General features: G+C 40.4%; 1 protein-coding gene across 1 annotated transcript in view; it reads right to left on the bottom strand.

Moving 5' to 3' along the window:
* LOC103032203 (voltage-dependent T-type calcium channel subunit alpha-1I) overlaps positions 1-15,338 on the bottom strand; it is a 269,335-nt gene that overhangs the window by 67,072 nt on the left and 186,925 nt on the right. The window contains exons 20-23 of the mRNA XM_049479328.1: positions 12,794-12,920; positions 12,323-12,448; positions 12,115-12,204; positions 9,335-9,527 (exon numbers count right to left, since the gene is read on the bottom strand). Of these exons, the coding sequence (XP_049335285.1) occupies positions 9,335-9,527; positions 12,115-12,204; positions 12,323-12,448; positions 12,794-12,920 (536 nt within the window). The remainder of the gene's footprint in view (positions 1-9,334; positions 9,528-12,114; positions 12,205-12,322; positions 12,449-12,793; positions 12,921-15,338) is intronic.

The raw sequence follows: 15,338 nt of genomic DNA, 5'->3' as shown, positions 1-15,338 counted from the left end.
GTTAAAATTTCCCATAACCATAACTTGCACAATTTGAATAAGCTTAAATATACTATACTACAAATTTACTAAAAAGCTGTATTTAACATAAAGCACATTTACTGACATACAGCTCAGAAAAAAATAAAAGACCACTTAAAATGACGAGTTTCTTTGATTTTACCAAATTAAAAATATTGGAATATAATCAAGAGGAAGATGGATGATCACAAACCATCAAACCAAACTGAACTGCAGGAGTAAAGGCATAAAGTTATCCAAAAGCAGTGTGTAAGACTGGTGGAGGAGAACATGCCAAGATGCATTAAACTGTGATACCAAATACTGATTTTTGAACTTTTAAAACTTCAAGAATTTGAACTTGTTTTCTTGGCATTATTTAAGGTCTGAAAGCTCTGCATCTTTTTTTTTCTGTTATTTCAGCCATTTCTCATTTTCTGCAAATAGATGCTCTAAATGACAATATTTTTATTTGGAATTTGGCAGAAATGTTGTCTGTAGTTTATAGAATAAAACAACAATGTTCGTTTTACTCATATACATATACCTATAAATAGCAAAATCAGATAATCTGATTCAGAAACTGAAGTGGTCTCTTCATTTCTTTTTTTCCAGAGCTGTAAATATAACATGTACCATAATTCCACTAAAATTACCCAAAATGACTTGATAAAACTTGCTAAAATTAACCTTAACTACAATTTACAAGAATGTATTGTAGTTAGTACATTAGCATTTATAAAAGCCATAGCTTTTTACATTTTGCTATACGTAGAGTCTGACATTTACCATAAAGATAATTTACTAAACCATATGACCATTTGACCATAACTATAATGACCAGTAAAAATCTATCCTAACCATGTAAGAAAATGTTCCCACTACTGGTCTGTCAGCTGACTCTACTGAATGGAAGAACTGTGCAAACTGGATCTGAAATGGACTGATAGACTAAACAGAACTGGCTTCACCTGAAAAGGACACAGGTACATCGTGCTGTCAGTCAATTCTCTGTCCATTTACTCAGACAGGAGGGAAAAGTATCATTACACTTCACTCTGACTGACTGAATGGCAGAAACAAGCACTTTTGGTCCAACGTTATAATAAGTGTATGTAATAACTGTGTAGTTACACATTAACAGTTCATGTAATAACAATGTAACCTGCACAAGTGTAATTAATCTGTAACAATGCGTACTTCAACAATAGCTTCACTGTTATTATATGGTTTATTGATGTTTAACTATACAATTATTACATACACTCATTAGAAAGTGTGACACATCCAATAGAAACTGGAAAGTCTGCTAAAGAAACAAGCAAAGAGGTAAAAACAGCAGAAGAGGACTACAGTGCAGCAGCAGATTTAACAAGATCTAAAATAAGATTTACAGTTTACTATATTTACTATAGACCAATGAAATGGAAAAGGTTGTAACTTTCTTAAATTGACCGTAACTATAATTCATTAGAATTTTCTGTAATTAATACACTAAAATTAGAATACTTTTACATAGCATTTCAACTTGATATTTACCATAAACAGCATTTATTAAATGTAATTCACTAAAATACACCATAATTGAATAAAAATGTAGTTACTATACTAAACTAGTTAGTTACTATACTATACTATACTATACTATACTATACTATACTATACTAAAGTAAGGTTACTATAATAAATACCATTCTCTATAACTACATTTCAGAAAAATGAACCCACACTAAAATCCCACTAAAACTGACCCAAATTATAATTCACTTATTCAATTTCTAACAGTAAAACTGGAAAGTCTACTTGAAAACCAAGAAGAAAAAGATGAAACCGAAACTTTACGTGAAGCATTGCTCTTGAGTGCATGTACATCACTTAGTTCACCTAGTGTGAATTGTTTAGACAAATATCAGATATACATAAAGTATTGTGCAAAAGATGTATTGTGCACATATGCATATTAAAGCATTTGTATCAGTAATTTATGTGTTTTGCCTGAAGAAACACAACATATTACTTGATCAAAATGACCAATAAACATAAATATAAAAGTAGTTTGTACTCCTTGAGCTAATCTGTAGAACTAAGTTGAGTTCCAGATTTCTCCTGGACACCCACCACTGCGTCACCAGATTTACCATCAATAAGCTCTAAATTCATTAAACCAGTTCAAATGATGATACTAGGAGACCTTTTAATTAACACAGTGATGTAAAATCACTTTTCTTTAGTGAATGAACATTTACTGCCCAGAAAAGCAGCTTTAAAATAGTAATTTTCACAAATGCCTACAACGTTTCGCACAGTGTTTTGTATTGTACGTCTCACGGACGAGAAGAAGAGCTGATGGGTAAGCCGCAGAGATAAGGTGAGCTAAATAAATGAAGAAGGCAGGTGAAGAGTGAAGTGAGTAATAAAAGAAGGTGAAGGCTGAGATACGGGGCTGAGATATTAAGAGAAAATGAAGGATGGTGGAGGAGCAGAAGAACGAGTGCGTGATTAATACTCCACAGTGAAAGAGAAAGCTGTGCATGTGCTGAAATTACTCATAACCCCATTCTTAGTCCAGCACACCTGAGAGAGCTCCTGACCTACTTCCAGCACCTCTCACGCTCTTCTCCTGCTCTATTCAACATGCGGAATTAAGGGCAACTTATTTCAGCTTTTATTTACTGAACAATCCAATAATACACAGGCAATCAGAGAAAGAACATTCATTTATTGTTGTTTATCCTGTACACCTCCTGCTCTCTCTCTCTCTCTCTCTCTCTCTCTTTCTTTTTCTGACTGTGTTCTCTCTGTTTGCAACTTTTCCCAATCTTATCTTATTTTATCTTGCCTCCTTCTTTCACCCTTCTCTCACTCATTCTGTCTGTCTCTCTCTTTCCCTTCACTTTCACTTGTTCTGTTTGTTTCTCTCTCCCTCGTCTCTCTCACTTGTTCTATCTGTCTCTCTCTCCCTCTTTTCTCCTACTTGTTTTGGTTTTCTCTCTCCCCCCTTCTCTCTCACTTGTTTTGTCTCTCTCTCTCTCTCTCTCTCTCCATTATCTCATCCACTTGTTCTCTGTCTGTCTCTCTTTCTTTCCCTTCTCTCTCACTCATTCTGTGTGTCTGTCTCTCTCTCTCTCTCTCTCTCTCTCTCTCTCTCTCTCTCTCTGGGGGATTGTGGGTAGAGGGTGCTGTGGGAGCGGGACTGGGGGAAAGTTTGGGTCGTTTCTTTTCCGTTCTTTTTCCTTTTTTTTCTTTTTTTCCGTTCCATCCATGGGTATTTTTTAGTGTATAGTGAAAGTGAAAGTAGTTTTTTTTTTTTTTTTTTTTTTTTTTTAGCGTTTTTTCTTCTTTCTTACGGATATTGTTTCTTTTCTGAGTAGACCGACTAGGCCTGGTGGCGGGGCGCGGGGATGGCGTCTGCCCCGTTTGGGGACGCCCAGCACCTGACGCTCCGCCACGGCGTGAGGTGTGAGGTGGGGCCCGAGGTGTCTGTGGAGAGCGTGCTGCTCGCTGTAGGTGAGCAGGTGAGCTGTGAGAATATAGCGTCTGCATCGCGGATGTACCGGGCGGTGGTGGTGTTTGTGAAGGACAGAGCGCTGGTTCACGGGCTGGTTGAACGGGGAATCACGGTAAGTGATCAGTTTTATACTGTTACTCCGCTCTTCACTGCGCATCACAGAGTTATTATCTCTAACGTGCCGCCGGTCATCCCCGACGAGCTGATCCAGCGGGAACTCGCGCGCTTTGGAAAAATTGTAAGTAGTATTTCACCTATCCCGTTAAACTGCAAAAGTCCGGGGTTAAAACATGTGATGTCATTCAGACGCAGAGTTTTGATGGTGTTAAACGAGCCTACTCTGGATGTTTCGTTCAGAGTTATTCATGAGGGGAAGTCTTTCATGCTTTTTGCGAGCACTGGAAACATGGGATGTTTCGAGTGTGGAGACATTGGTCACAAGAGACTGGCGTGTCCACACAGCGCTGGGGCAGCGGGGCCGAGAGGGGGGAGCAGGGGGGGGAGTCAGGGTGCAGCGGGGACGGTCCCAGACCGGAGCGCTGCTGGTAGGGAGGCGGGGTCCTGTAGCAGCGAGGAGGCGGGGCCTAGTGGCGGCGGAGAGGCGGGGCCTAGTGGCAGCGGTTTAGGTAGTGCACAGACAGGTGCACCTGACGGAGAAATGAACAGGGATGAGTCTGGTATCAGTGAGGTGGTAGGTGGAGGAGTTGGGCAGGAGGAAGGGGAAGCTGGTACAGTCGATACAGGCAAGGGTGAGATTGTGGGAAAGAGAGCTAGGCAGGAGGAGGTGGAGGAGGGGGAGAGCGATGTAGAGGTTGGTACAGGTGAGGGGGAGACTGTAGGTAAGAAAGCTAGACTGGAGGAGGGTGATGGTGGTGTACTGGGTGTAGATGAAGTTGAGAATGTTATAGATGGAGAAGGTGAGGTTGCTGGTGCTGGATTGGTTGAGGCGGGGTTTGGTGGTGAGGTGAGTTTAGGTAATCCAGGTGGGGACAGTGGTGCACTGTGTGGTGTGGCTGAATTGCTGTCTATGAGTGATGGGGCGGAGATGGTGGAGCAGGGTGATTCTCAGGTCATGGCTAGCTCTGGGGGGACTGAGGGTAGTTTGGTGTCAGGTGAGGAGCTGGCAGATATGTCAGGTGACCTCAGTGTTGATATGTTTTCAGATGTTTCTGATGTTGCTTTTCAAGCTGATGATGATCTGTACTCGGTGCAAGACATTAATACATTTCTGGATGTGACTTTTGGAAAGCATGTGGAGGTCCGTGATTATTTCCCGGATTTAGACAAATTCTTGGCATCTGTAGCACACATCCAAGTGGCGGTGAGCTATGATGTACTGAGTAAGAAAAAGAGATATAGGTTGAAAAAATTTGTGACAAGTATACGAAAGGGTAAGGCTTCTGTGAAAAGTTAGTGTGGATGGATCGGTCACAAAGGGTGTTTCTTTCTTTTTTTTGTGTATCTTTTCTCTTGTTTTTTCTGCTCTCTCTCTCTCTGTTTTTCCGCATGAATAGGCTTAGGGTGGGATCTTTAAACATTAATGGGGGCAGAGATGCAAATAAGAGATAATTGGGCATAAGTGTTTGGATGTAGTGTTTTTACAGGAAACACATAGTGATAAGGATGATGAGACAGAGTGGAGAATGTGGTGGCAGGGTAGCTTGTATAATAGTTTTGGTTCAAATCTTAGTGCTGGCCTTGCCATATGTTTTGTAAAAAGTCTACACTTGTCTAATGTTCATTGTATTGAGGTAGAACCTGGGAGGATTTTAATGGTAAAGGCGGATATAGAAGATTTTACTTTTCTTTTTGTAAATGTGTATGCGTCTACTAATGGAAGTGACAGAGTAAAACTGTTTCACAGGTTAAAGAGAGCTCTTCAACAGCATAGTACTAACTCAATTGTAGTTTTGGGGGGTGATTGGAATTGCACTGTTGATTTCACCTTGGACAGAACTGGAGAGGAGCCTTATCCACAGTCTGCCTTAGTGTTGAAGGGGTTAATCAGGGAGTGTGGGCTGGTGGATGTGTGGAGAAACAGGAATGAGGGAGTAAAGCAGTACACCTGGGTAAAGATTACTGAGGAGCGGATAAGTGCAGCTAGGCTGGATAGGTTCTACTGCTTAGATATGAATAATAATATGGTTTTTAATGTTCACATTACCCCTTCTGGCTTCTCTGATCACCATCTGATCATGATGGATTTAATGTTATCCAGGACTAGGAAATACAGTTGTTACTGGCGTTTTAATTTGAAGTTACTCCAGGATGAGTTTTTTCTTAAAAACGTTGTGGTTTTCTGGGAAGGGTGGAGGTCGTATAAAGGGGATTTTAATAGTTTAGTTTCATGGTGGGAGGTGGGCAAAACACAAATTAAGATTTTCTCTCAGCAGTATTCTGCGCATTCAGCAGCCATTTATAATAGCACAGTTCAGGGGCTTGAGAGGGAGATTGAGGTACTGGAGGCTGATATCACTGGATGTGGTGATATGAGTAGAAGGAATGTTTGGGTGAGAAAGAAGAAAACTTTGAGCTCATTGCTCCAAGAGAAAGCCAAGGGGGCGCTGATTAGAGCTCGAATGTCCAGCATTAAGGACATGGATGCTCCTACTAGCTTCTTTTTCAATCTGGAGCGTAATGTTAGGCATCAGAACCAGATGCTGTATCTTCGTGATTCTGACGGGTCTCTCATCACTGCACCTGCTGCCATGAGAAGAATGGCTGCAAATTTCTACACGGATCTTTACAGCACTGACCCATGTGACCTACCCTGCAGGAAGGACTTCTTGCAGGATTTACCAAAGCTGGAGGCTGCTCGTTCTGAAAAGTTGGACTCTGAAATTGAACTGCAGGAGCTTACAGCAGCTGTCCAACAGCTCTCGAATGGGCGAGCACCAGGCATAGACGGCCTTCCAGCTGAGTTTTATAAAACCTTCTGGTCTTTAATTGGGACTGACTTGTATGCTGTTTTTAAGTCATCTTTGGACACTGGGATTTTACCAGTCAGCTGTACTAGGGCAGTACTGTCTCTGCTGCCTAAAAAAGGTGATTTGGGACTCTTGAAGAACTGGAGACCTGTAGCACTGCTTTGTACAGACTATAAAATCTTGTCTAAATCACTGGCTAACAGACTGAAGGAACATATAGGTTCAATAGTCCATCATGACCAGACATATTGTGTGCCTGGTCGCACAATTATGGATAATTTGTTTCTTGTTCGGGATGTTCTTGATCTGTGTACTACTACCTCTTGTGATCTTGGTTTATTGTCCATAGATCAAGAAAAAGCCTTTGATAGGGTAGACCACTCCTACCTGTTTGACACACTTGAGGCATTTGGTGTGGGGGATGTTTTTATGGCCTGGATGAAACTCTTGTACACTGATGCCACAGTGCTGCTTAAGGTTGGAGGAGGACTCAGTCGTCCTATTACAATGTCACGAGGGATTCGTCAAGGCTGCCCAATTTCTGGTCTTTTGTATAGCTTGGCTGCTGAGCCTTTGTTGTGTAGACTCAGAGCTAAGCTTAAAGGACTGTCGGTGCAGGGGCTGCAACAGAACGTTGTGCTCTCGGCCTATGCGGATGATATTTCTGTTGTTATTAGAGGGGAAGAGGATGTGCAAGATCTCACACAAAGCTTATCTCTATATGGAAGAGCTTCCTCAGCCAGGGTTAACTGGGCTAAGTGTGAGAGTTTCATTACAGGGCAGTGGCAGGACAGAGGTTTCCCAGTGTTGCCAGCAGGTTTGCAGTGGGGGACCACCGGGCTAAAGTATTTAGGAGTATACTTGGGTCCTCTAGAATTTCAAAACAAAAACTGGGAGGGGCTAGTGGAAAAAGTGTGTGCCAGGTTGTCTAAATGGACCTGGGTCCTGCCGCGGCTGTCCTATAGGGGGAGGGTTTTGGTGGCCAACAACCTGATTGCTTCCATGTTGTGGCACCGGTTTATTGTGTTGGAACCACCTGCCTCCCTAGTCCAGGAGATCCAGAGGAGACTTGTGGACTTTTTTTGGTCTGGACAACACTGGACACGTGCCCCGGTTCTCTATCTGCCATTACATGAAGGGGGTCAGGGTTTGATTGACTTGAACTGTCGCATACGGACGTTTCGGCTACAGAGTGTGCAGAGATTACTGTACCAGGAAGGAATGGCGTGGGCTGCTACAGCCTGTGTACTTCTACAGCGTGTGGAGAACTTGGGCTATGGCAAGCATCTTTTTGTCTTGCAACTCAAGGACATGGACTTTTCTGCGACCACTCCTTTCTACCAGTCTGTCCTGAAGGCGTGGTCTTCTGTGCTGGTGATTGAAAGAGCAACGGAACCCTGTACCTGTGTGGAAGATGAGCCATTGTTTTATAACCCCCTGATCCAAACCCGGAGTCTTGTATCAAGGAGTATTCGGCGCTGTTTGGTACGAGCAAACATAACCACTCTTGGGGGCCTAAGGGTCACGGGAACTTGGAAGACTGTGAGTGTTCTGAAGGCTGAGATGAGATTTCAGTCTGATCGTCTGGTGCAGAGGTTTCTCGAGGAAGTGATGTCAGCGATGCCTGCTCAGTTTAGAGAGGCCCTGGAGCGTGGCGATGGGGTGGATCTCCTGCCTTTCCCCTCTCTGTCTGTAGGGATGGCTGCGGGGGACACCCTGGATGAGAGGGGATGGCTACTGTCGTATGCGGTTCCTGAGATGACGACTCTGGCAGATGCCTCTAGGAAAGCCTTATATGGAGCAAGCGTAAAGATGGCCTTTGGAAATGCTCTCTTTGGTCTACCGGAGTCCAAGTGGTCTGGGTTGTTGGCACCAGGCTCTTCTCCACGAGGGTGCTGGAGGTCCCTGTACAAGCCTCCCATAGAGAAGCGAACGGCAGACCTTCAGTGGAGGATTGTGCATGGGGCCGTGGCCACGAACAGATATGTGGCACATATTGATCCGAGTGTAGGTAGGGGGTGCCCGTTTTGTGGCAGAGACGAAACGCTGGGTCACCTCTTCCTGCAGTGTGAAAGGTTGGCAGGTCTGTTTGCACTAGTAGAAGAATGGTGTAGGGGGCTCGGGGTGGGTTGGACTGAAAGCCTCTATATTTTTGGTCCTAAATATGTGGCTGCTCGGAGAGGCACGCTCTGTCTCGTGAATTTTTTGGTGGGTCAGGCCAAGCTTGCTGTCTGGCTCACGAGAAAAAACAAAATTGGTGGTAGAGGGGCATTAGATCCTGTCCTGTTGGTTAAAGCGCTGGTACGGACCAGGATCCGTGTCGAGTTTGTTTTTTTTAAATTGACTCACAGACTGATGGAGTTTTCTGAGGTTTGGGGAAAGGGGGAGGTGTTGTGTTTTATTTCTGAGGATGGGTTTCTAATGTTAAACGTATAGTTTTTTCTCATGTTCTGTGTTTTTTTCTTTTTTGTGGTTTGAAAAAGAGCTATTTAATGTTTAATTTGTTTTAATAAATGCATTTTAAAGGTCTTCTCTCTCACTCATTCTGTCTGTCTCTCTCTCTCACACTTCTCTCTCACTCAATCCGTCTGTCTCTCTCTCCCCCTCTTCGCTTTCACTTCTTCTGTCTGTTTCTCTCTCCATCGTCTCTCTCACTTGTTCTATCTGTCTGTCTCTCTCCCTCTTTTCTCTCACTCATTCCGTGTGTCTGTCTCTCTCTCTCTCCCTCTTCAATTTCTGCTTCTATCTATTTCTTTGTCTGTCTCTCTGTCTGTGTATTTCTCTCTGTCTTGTCTGTCTGTCTCTCTGTCTGTGTATTTCTCTCTGTCTTGTCTGTCTGTCTGTCTTCCCTCTCTCTTTCTCTCTATCTTATTTGTATTTCTCCTCATTCGTCTCTTACTCCGCCTCTTCTTCTCCATGCGCCGGAGTCGTTTCTCCTCCCTCCTCTTGGCCTCCTCCACCTCCTGGTGCTGCCGGCACTTGTGGAAGTTTTCCACCACCACGCCCACGAACATGTTCAGCACGAAGAAGCTGACGATGAGGAGGAAAGAGATGAAGTACAGCAGCATCCAGGGGTTGTTGTTGATCACCGGCTGAGAGACACAAAAGAGAAGAGAAGAGAAGGAGAGAGTAAAAGACAGGAGAAGAGAAGACCATAAGAGCAGAGAAGAAAAGACAGAGGAGAATAGAAGAGAAGAGAGCAGAGGAGCAGAGAAGAGAAGAGCAGAGAAGAGAAAAGAGAAGAGGAGAAGAAGAGCAGAGAATAGAAGCGAGGAGAAGAGAAGAGAAGAGAAAAGAAGAAGAGCGGAGAATAGAAGCAAGGAGAAGAGAAGAGAAGAGAAAAGAAGAAGAGCGGAGAATAGAAGCAAGGAGAAGAGAAGAGTGGAGAATAGAAGAGAGGAGAAGAGAAAAGAAAATAATAAGAGCAGAGAATAAAAGTGAGGAGAAGAGAAGAGTAGAGAATAGAAGAGAGGAGAAGAGAAGAACAGAGCAGAGGAGCAGAGAAGAGAGGAGAAGAGAAAAAGTGCGGAGAATAGAAGAGCAGAGAAGAGAAGAGAAAAAGAGCAGAAAAGAGAAGAGCAGAGAAGAGAATAGAAAAAGAGCAGAGAAGAGAAGAGCAGAGAAGAGAAAAAGAGAAGAGAAGAGCAGAGAAGAGCAGAAAAGCAGAAGAGAAGAGAAGAGAAGAGGGAGGTGAGATCAGTGGAATCAGTGAAGGATTGCTGGATTATTAAAAGACAGGGGTTTAAAGGTATTCCACTGGGTTTTCTGCTTACATATCACACAACGACCAACTGGGAAGGTGTGTATGATGATTAAGGAGCTGTAGGTGTGATGCTTGTCTCACCGATCTCTCACCTCCTCCTCTCCTGGGCCAGCTAAACATATCTATTAATGTTATTCACAATTTAGACAAGCACAGACATGAGGCTCGGTGGACCCATTGGTTCCATTCCACTTGTGTGTAAATGTGTTTGTTTATTAACAGGATTTTAGAATCACTTATATAATATTATAAAATGCTATAGATTTTACATTTTTATAAATCAAGAGATATATGGTATTTTAACTGTTCAATCAATATTTCAGGCACATTTTAATATAGTAAATGAAATGCTGATAAATAATGATAATAAAATATGATGATAAGATTTCAAGAACTTCGAAAGTATCCTCAAGTGCAGTTGAAAGCTCATTAAACACATTATAATGGAACTGGCTCTCATCAGGACCACCCCAGGAAAGGAAGAACAATAGTTTCCTCTGTTGTACAGGATAAGTTCATCAAAGTTATCAGCCTGAGAAGCCACAAGTTAACAGCACGTTAAGAGCTGCTAAATGCTAAATGAGTATTTCAGTTTGTTTAACACATTTATAATCATGGTCAAAGATAAAATCCTAAAACTTCCAAAATACATTTAGTGTTTTTTTTTTTTCAAGTACTAACTATGTTGGTGTAATTTACTGTGTGAACTCTTCGGTCCAGCCCCAATAAAGTCTAACAAATAAAAGAGCATGCTTATCTGTATCAAACCCAATACCACACAAAAGAAAAAATATTGATTGGATCACTTCTGATTGTCCATTTAAATATTATAAACAGAGAAACATCTGTATCTGCAGGTATAAGGAAATTAAATTGAATACTTTTTATACATTTTTAAAACTTTAATATAGAACACTGCCATACATAATGTTGTTGTTTCTTCTTATTTTAATCTGCTGTGAAATCAACTTGCTAACTTGCATATAACAATTAAAAACTGTGAAACGTTCTGCAATGCAGAAAATTAAAATCTAAATTGTACAATATTTACTTTCTGTAGCATTTTAAGACATTTAGGAGATTTCAGACATATTAACATATCAGACATATTAACCGTCTATTGCATGAATTATATTTTGGGGGAGAAAAAAGACACCACAACTCTTCGGGAGAATTTTTTCTTTGGGAACTTTTTTAGATTTTTTTCTTTTCAGTTTAATTTTGATAACAAGCACATTATTCGAATTGCCAATGCTTTATTATGATGGGCTCTAACAATAGTGATCTAAATAACATTGCCCGAAGAAATAAACTTGTTTTAGTAAGTTTACAACAATAATGTAAGAATATAGTAAGAATATAAGCTGACAAATACACATGTTTTACATATTGTCACTGTCCAATGAAAAAAACTCCAAAACAGCATCTTTACAGGAGAGAGAAAAAAAAAACTTGTAAACTTTAAATGGAAGTCAATGTAAAAGAAGTTTATTTCAGGTAATTTTGAAGAGTTTCTATTGGTCCATTAATCAAGAAATTTTGGTACAGTGTAAGGGACAGATTGTCTGTTCAAATTATGTACTAAACTAAAAATCGTCAAAAATGGAGATAAGTGTTTTTCATAGGACAACGACGATATTCTTGCACATATATACATATTTTTATTTATGACCCACTTGTAGCCCTCATTATATTGGCCGTTGTTCCATTATATAAAAAAATACACCCATAATGGTGAGTAAAATGGTGTAGTAAAAAAAAAAGATAGTTTGTTTAGGGCATCATCATGACTTAGAGGGATAAAACAAATCAAGTAAGATAAAAAAATTATATAAATGCCAAATTAGACATCAAGCCTTCCTAGAAGACCTATGTAGCCCAGAGTGTTAGGGACAATACGTGTAACACTTTCCTACCTGTTGGTCTATTCCCACTGCATCAAGCCCGTGGTACATTATATTGACCCAGCCATCTTTGGAGGCCAACACAAACAGAGACATCAGAGCCTGGAGGAAGAGCAGAACAGAGGAGAGGACAAGCAGTGGAGCTTATTTGCAAACAAAGAGCTTTGCTTCAGCTTTGCTTGAATGGATTCTTAACGACTTTCCGCTGCCGATGCCGTACCTGCCCCAGGTTGTCGAAGTTGTACTTGTGATGAACCCATTTGTATTTAGCCGAGAGACAGTCGGACTTGTTGGTGATGTTCTTCACATCCAGGCCCACACAGTAGTAAAACTTCCCTTTGAAGAGCTGAGATACATATACACACACACACACACACACACACACACACACATTTGCATTAGTCAATGTTTCATTAAGGCCTCTGTGGAAATATTGAGACTAAGAGAGAGAAAAAAAATAATGGGAAGCTCTAAAGGGTTCAGTGTGCGAGAGAACGCAGAGATGAGCTTTTCAGCATTCATTACAGTCAGTGAGATCAGAGCGAGAGAGAGAGAGAGCGAAAGAGAGAGAGAGAGAGAAAGAGAGAGAGAGATCAGTATGAAGACTGATGGATTCTGACACAGAGCAGGGGGACTGAGTAAAACAGATGATTAAATATCAGACTGTTTGGGGAGCTACACTGGTCCAAACCTGCACGCCGAGGATGCCGAAGATGATGAAGAAAGCGCAGCAGATGAGCACGATGTTGCCTATGGGCTTCAGGGAGGTGATCAGAGTCTCTACCACCAGCTTCAGCCCAGGAGCTCGGCTGATCACCCTATTTTCAAAAAAGAACACAATATTTACAGGATATTACAAAGCAACAGTCTGAAAACCATGGATTGCAGCAATACTGTAATTTAGCATAGAGCAACAGCAGAGATTGCGTTGGTTAGAAGCTGTAGTAATAAAATGGGTAATAACAATCAGGTTAAACTGCACCTGAACAGCCATTTAATTAAAAAATGTTTAAAAGTTGGGTTCGATTAAGATTGTATCATGTTCGCACCGCAGCAAACCAATCTAGAGTTCATTTTAGACCAGACTCAGACCAGTCTCAATGCATTTGTTTTTTTTTTATCTGCACCCAAGATCGGTTACTGTTTTCACCCCTGCCCAGTGTCAGCGCTCCATCCCACACATATCCTGCACAACACACAACGCACCAAGTGCCCAGGGGGACACCAAAACATCAGGCTAGTAAAAAAAAAAAATCACTATAATAATAGTAATCATGAAACGACATATTTAAAATAAAAATGTGTAAAGTGTGTTAATAGACATAGGCAATACAAAAGTAAAATATTTGCATGAGAAAAAGAAGAATCTCCTGTGCTAAAGTTGGAGTGTGTGTCTAAACTGTGTTTTATGGTAGCTGCATGCAGAGTGCAGAGACTGAAAATGGAAAATAAACTAATTTTATAGCTCAATAAACATAATTGAACTTGGTCAAATCAACAAATATACACAAAAAAAGAAAACTATCTATCTGTAGAACAGTGTAACATTTTGGAAATGCAGGTCTTTCTCATTTGAAAAAGTCTCAGGATGAATCCTCTATATTTTTTAATATTACGTTATTAAAAGACCATAACTTAAAGTATGTTTATAGAAGAACATCAAATCATTATCAAATGAAACCACTTATGCCTTGAAAAACACTTTACATAGTATTAATCATTTAACTCTCAAATTATATTAATTTGGAGTAATGGGAAAAATAGTATATTTGTTTATAGAGCACAGTTTAGACTCCTAACAATAAGAAATCAAAGGCTTATCCAATTAAACCACTGAAGTCCTAAATACCACTTGTAATAGTATTTAGTATGTATGTTTCAAGTAATAATACTGTAAGAATTTGAATTAATGGGATGGCAAATGTAGGAAAATTGCTTATTTGGAGTAAATAGACCAAATTCTTAAAATATCATGTTTTCAAGGTATATATATGTTTTAAATTACATTACTGTAGCAATTTGGAGTGACGGGATGTCAAACCTAAATTAGATTTTGAAGTCCTATAAAACAAGCAAGTCAAACTGTTATCAAATGACACCATAAAATAATTGAAGAAGTCTTTATATACTATTAATGATATAAGTATCAATTTATTTTACTGTAGCAATTTGGAGTAATGGGACGTCAAAACCTAGGGAAAATGTCTATTTAGTTCTGTACAAACCAGAATTTGAAGTCCTATAAAATCCTTGAACAAGCCTTTCCATTCTATTAATGATGTAAGTATAAAGTTATATTACTGTAGCAGTTTGAAGTGATGGAAAGTCAAACCTAGGAAAAATGTCTATTCCTAAACCAGAATTTGAATTCCTATAAAACAAGCAAATTAAACTGTTATCAAATGACACCAATAATTCCGCGAAGAACACATGCCATACTATTGATATTAACAATTGTAAGTGATTTTACTGAAGCAATTTGGAGTAACGAGAGGTCAAACCTAGGAAAAATGTCAATTTGGTTGTGTATGGATTAGATTTCAAAGTCCTATAAAACAAGCAAATCAAACTATTATTAAATGACACCATAAAATAATTGAAGAAGCCTTTCTATACTATTAATAATATAAGTATCAACGTTATATTACTGTAGCATTTTGGAGTAATGGAATGCCAAACCTAGGAAAAATGTCTATTTGGTTTTTATAAACCTGATTTTGAAGTGCTGTAAAACCAGCAAATTAAACTAATGTTAAATGACACAGATAAATATTCGAAGAGGCCTCTATATACTATTTATGATATAAGTATCAAATTATATTAATGTAGCATTTTAGAATAATGGGATGCCAAACAGCAGCCAGACACTGAAAGGTCTGCCCAGCGCTGTGTGGAAATGAAGCCCCGGGTTCAACAAGTTCTGCAACATGTGTGTTGCATCTAAATGTTTTCCTTCTTAAACAGTAAATGTAACTAACAGCTGCTGGGGAGTTTATTCCTGTAGCAGTGAGTTAAACTCAGCAGGTGCTGCGGCCCACCAGGGCTGGAGTTTCACGCAGCACATCTTTAACACACTACCACCCATCCGTCAGGCCTATCTATAATTTAGCAGCCCATGAATATGAATGCAACATTATAGAGTGCTTCAACCCAAGCAAGATTCATTCACCTCTCAGCTTCTGCCTGGCCTACTTCAAGCTTTCCCTGAACGCCTGTGCACCGTAGCGTAGCCACTG

The sequence above is a fragment of the Astyanax mexicanus genome, chromosome 5, assembly GCF_023375975.1.
Source record: "Astyanax mexicanus isolate ESR-SI-001 chromosome 5, AstMex3_surface, whole genome shotgun sequence".
Lineage (NCBI taxonomy): Eukaryota > Metazoa > Chordata > Actinopteri > Characiformes > Acestrorhamphidae > Astyanax > Astyanax mexicanus.
This window is presented reverse-complemented; position numbering and strand designations above follow the sequence as displayed.